Source organism: Lactuca saligna, chromosome 8, assembly GCF_052625555.1.
Source record: "Lactuca saligna cultivar CGN05327 chromosome 8, ASM5262555v1, whole genome shotgun sequence".
NCBI lineage: Eukaryota > Viridiplantae > Streptophyta > Magnoliopsida > Asterales > Asteraceae > Lactuca > Lactuca saligna.
In genome coordinates this window covers 15539894-15544217 of record NC_136424.1, presented here as the reverse complement: position 1 = coordinate 15544217, position 4324 = coordinate 15539894, and the positions used below count along the sequence as shown (strand labels likewise).

At 35.2% G+C, this 4324-nt stretch overlaps 1 protein-coding gene across 1 annotated transcript; it reads left to right on the top strand.

Moving 5' to 3' along the window:
• The first annotated feature begins 1225 nt into the window (after window positions 1–1225).
• Window positions 1226–3673, top strand: LOC145008065 (receptor-like cytoplasmic kinase 176). The gene is made up of 6 exons (XM_078966687.1): window positions 1226–1651; window positions 2034–2314; window positions 2393–2528; window positions 2599–2741; window positions 2830–2953; window positions 3042–3673. Exons 1-6 carry the CDS (start codon window positions 1600–1602, stop codon window positions 3479–3481), a joined length of 1176 nt encoding a protein of 391 aa, XP_078822813.1. The 5' UTR covers window positions 1226–1599; the 3' UTR covers window positions 3482–3673.
• Window positions 3674–4324: the final 651 nt, after the last annotated feature.

Sequence of the window (4324 nt, the reverse complement as noted above, 5' to 3'; positions counted from 1 at the left end):
ATATGAAAAAGTGTCCATCTGAGAAGGAGGCAGAAGTAGACGTGACAGTAGAAGAAGCCGGTGAAAAAGTTCAGGTTTGGTGTCGGCAGTTGATTTATTATTTAGGCGGAGAATATAAGAAAGACAAAAAATATGGAATATAATGAAGGCACTTCCGACGATTATTAGAGAAGGTCTTCGGAGGCGGAGGGCTGTGACCGCGGGTTGTGGTCTGCAATATGATTTTAATCTAGAGTTCTGATACCATGTTAGATAATAGATTGATAGATGGATACCCAAAAGACAATTAAATAAGAATATATAGAAAATACATAAACCTTAATGGCTAAAATTCTAAAAAGTTAGGCCTAAACCCTAATCACTGACACATAATGAATTTGTATAAATTGAAGGACGCGTTTAGATAATTACGTATGGTTTTTGCTTTGAAATATGTTCTGAATCGGTATTGGTTTAGATATATTTTAAATATGTAGGCTTGTATGTAATGAATTTGAGTAGTATGTTGATAATTAGTGGTTGGTGAAAATAAAAAGGTAAGTGGGAAATCTAATCAATTTTAACTTAAAGGAACATAAGGAAATGGAAATAGGAGTTTCCATAATGATAGTATGGAATTCTCAATGTTAGAATATGAACTCCGGAAAAATAGAGTGTTATGGAAGAAAAAAAAAAGTTATTTTGCAAACGCCAAAAGAAAATAGTTATTTTTTTTAATCATTTCGTAGTCGAAAATATTTTAGTGAAACCACTCAACTTTGATGGGGACCGTTTAAAATGTCATCTAGTAATCAAAGTGGTTAACGTATAGAAAATCGTAAAAACTGGATGTTTTCATTTAAGCAAACCGAAGTAGATTTGCTTAAAGGAAAAGATAATCGATATTTTTTATAGACCGAATTATATTTTAATAATTTAAGAATAAAAACGTCAATAACTATACGTATAAAAAAATAGTTGTTGTCTGGATAATTTAAAGTGACGAAAATCGTTATTAATATTTTTAAGAAACAAAATATAATGGTTTAAAATATTGCGAGAATCTAATGAGGCTGTTGACCCATTGACTGTGTCATGTTCTTGGTTTTATGAAAAATTATTAGAGAAGCCACCCATAAGCAATATTTAATTCAATTATTAGGATTCCTCCACTCTCGCCTTTACTGCTGGTTTTCCATGAATAAAGACAAAAAAAGCAAGGTTAATTATGGACGAAGGTGGTGTAGAAAAATGGTTATGGAGATTTGGAGGGTGAGAAGCAAGTTGCAGTGAGGAGGAGAGAATTAATGGCGACAAGTCAAGCCTTTTGTCTTTGCCTTTTCTCCTCGTGAAACCAAGTGCTCACACGTACACACTTCAACTATTCAACACACACTCACATCACATACGTATTTTTATATGTATTTTTCAACACGTCTTCCCGTTCACACCCTCCAACTGTTCGATTTAATGTCCCAGTGAGTTCTTAATTTTCTATCACTTTTATTACTACTCTCTCTCTCTCTCTCTCTCTCTCTCTCTCTCTTTAAGGAGAAGGGTGAGACTCCATTCAGTGTTTTGAATCGAGAAGAAAGAAGAAGATCAAATATCTGGATCACGATGGGTTCTTGTTTCAGTGTTGGATTGAAAATTGAAAGTTCACGTTTAGATGGTGAGTATATCGTGTTCATATCATCTGCTTGTGATTTTAATCGCTGTTGTAACTTTTATATGTTTTGTGATGAAATTTTATATATTTGTCTACAAGAACTCATACTTCTCATTTCATTTTCTTATCGATAATTTGCGACGAATTGTGTAAATATAAATATAAAAACATAATAAAGTTGAATTTCTTCACAGTTTGATTAGAATTTTTCCAAGTTTAGATGTGTACTATATTTAGCATTAAATCAAGCTTCAAACATGTGAAGGTGTGAATGATTCATTTTCTGTGTATCCAACTGCATAAAATTAAGCAGTAGAGAGGGTAATATGGTCTTTTTGATAATAAAGGGTAGTATGGTCTTTTTGATGTGTTTAAACTTCAACAGGTAAAGTTACATCTGCATCAGTACCACCAAGCCCTCGGAGCCCTAGAAGTCAAACAGAAATCTTACAATCAGGAAATTTAAAGCCTTTTAGCTTCAATGTACTTAAATTGGCTACAAGAAATTTCCGACCCGATAGTGTTCTTGGAGAAGGTGGATTCGGGTCGGTTTTCAAAGGATGGATCGATGAGCAATCACTTACAGCCGCCAAACCTGGAACTGGAACTGTCATTGCTGTCAAGAGATTAAATCAAGAAGGTCTTCAAGGTCACCAAGAATGGCTGGTATGTTGCTATGTTTACATTCTCCAATCTTCTTTCTTTAATTACATCTCATTACTTATTTTTTTGATTATGTTGCAGGCAGAAATTAATTATTTAGGGATGTTAAACCATCAAAATCTGGTGAAATTAATCGGTTACTGTTTAGAAGATGATCACAGACTGTTGGTATACGAGTTCATGCCTCGAGGGAGCTTGGAAAATCATCTTTTCAGAAGTAAGTTTTTTCCCCAAATTTGGCAAAGTCTCCATCATTATTGAATCTTATGATCTGTTTATTATAACAGGAAGTTCTTACTTTCAACCTCTCTCATGGACCCTACGAATTAAGGTCGCTTTAGGTGCTGCGAAAGGGCTTGCTTACCTTCATAGCCCGGAAGCGAAAGTGATATATCGTGATTTCAAATCTTCAAATATCCTCATCGATTCGGTACGTTTCTCTCGAATTCATGTTTTCGATTTGATCTTAGCATCTTCTACTCCATCATTGACGAGGTTATCTTCAATAAACTCAACAGAATTACAATGCGAAACTTTCTGATTTCGGATTGGCAAAAGACGGACCGGTGGACGGAAAAAGTCATGTTTCGACGAGAGTTATGGGAACTTACGGATATGCAGCGCCGGAGTACATGGCGACAGGTAAACTTCTTCGATTCCGAATCAATTGGAACTGGATTTACCGAATTGATCTAACTTTTTTTTTTGTAAATTGATGCGTATTTTGTAGGTCATTTGACGGCGAGAAGTGATATATACAGTTTCGGGGTGGTTCTGCTGGAGATTTTGACGGGGAGGCGGTGCATCGACAAAAACCGTCCCTCCGGCGAGCAAATTCTGGTGGAGTTTGTTAAACCTTATTTATCGAGCAAACGACGGATTCTTCATATTATGGACCCGCGTCTCGGTGGCCAGTACTCGCCGACGGTGGCGATGAGGGCGGCGATTCTGGCGATGAAATGTCTCTTGAAAGAACCGAAGCACCGGCCGAGTGCTGATGAGTTGGTGAAATCATTGGAGCAGCTTCAGGATTTGCAGAAGACGGCGGATAGTTCGAGAAGGGAACCGGTTCGGAAACAGGGTGATAGAAAACCGGATTCGTATCCGAGACCTGCTGGGTCGGGTTCGGGTTCGGGTGTGGGTGTGGGGTCAATTAGTGGAAAGAGTTGAGAAAGCGGCGGGGAAGATTGGGTGTACAGTTTTGACTTGTAATCTTGTATGTTGTGCTTTTGACGGAGTGTTTGATTTTTTTTTTTTTTTTTTTTTTTTAATGAAAGCACAATGTAAAGGAATGGATGATGAGATTTATTTGTACGTGTTCTATTTCTACCCATTTAATATGAAAATAGTCGTTTTTTGTTATCTTTTGTGGTTAATAAGCATTAGATAATTTTTGAGAAAATTATTAAACTGGCCATAATTTCTAATTAGTTTAGCAAAAAAAAATTAGCACTTATCTCATAATAACCATAATAACCCATTAAAATCGTTAGTTTAATAAAATAAAAAAAAAAAAAAAAAAAAAACTATGTTCAACATAACCAAAATAACTTTACTACTTTTTCCGGAAAATAGACTATTGTTTTGTGGGCCGTCTACTCTTGCAGAGCTCACCGGTCCATAGTATATAAAGTTTTAGTTTTCAGATTAGGTTTATATAATTTTCAATTAAGTTCGATTACTTTTTTCTCTCAATCGAACATTCAGAATAACCATGTATGTTTTGTTTTTTTCTATAATTTTAGTGTATTCTTAATTAGGACTAGCTTTTATACATATAGTCTTTTTTTTTATTTTTTAAAAAACCTGAAAAAAAATGAAACCGTAGGTTTCGTATGAAACCGTAGGTTTCGTATGAAACCTACGGCGTACAAGAAAACAATGCATAAATTGTGCATCAAATGCTTGTATACCGTAGGTTTCCTTGATGAAACCATAGATTTTCTAAAACTACTCTTTGGGGACCGTAAACATTAGAGATTAAACCGTAGATTTTTTAAAATCCATGGTTTT

Bases quoted from the DNA above. Each gene is read 5' to 3' on its own strand.
- LOC145008065 (XM_078966687.1), top strand. From the start codon at position 1,600: ATGGGTTCTTGTTTCAGTGTTGGATTGAAAATTGAAAGTTCACGTTTA. The intron at 2,529-2,598 runs GTAAGTTTTTTC...TTATTATAACAG, and splicing joins GGAAAATCATCTTTTCAGAA to GAAGTTCTTACTTTCAACCT. The intron at 2,954-3,041 runs GTAAACTTCTTC...CGTATTTTGTAG, and splicing joins GCCGGAGTACATGGCGACAG to GTCATTTGACGGCGAGAAGT.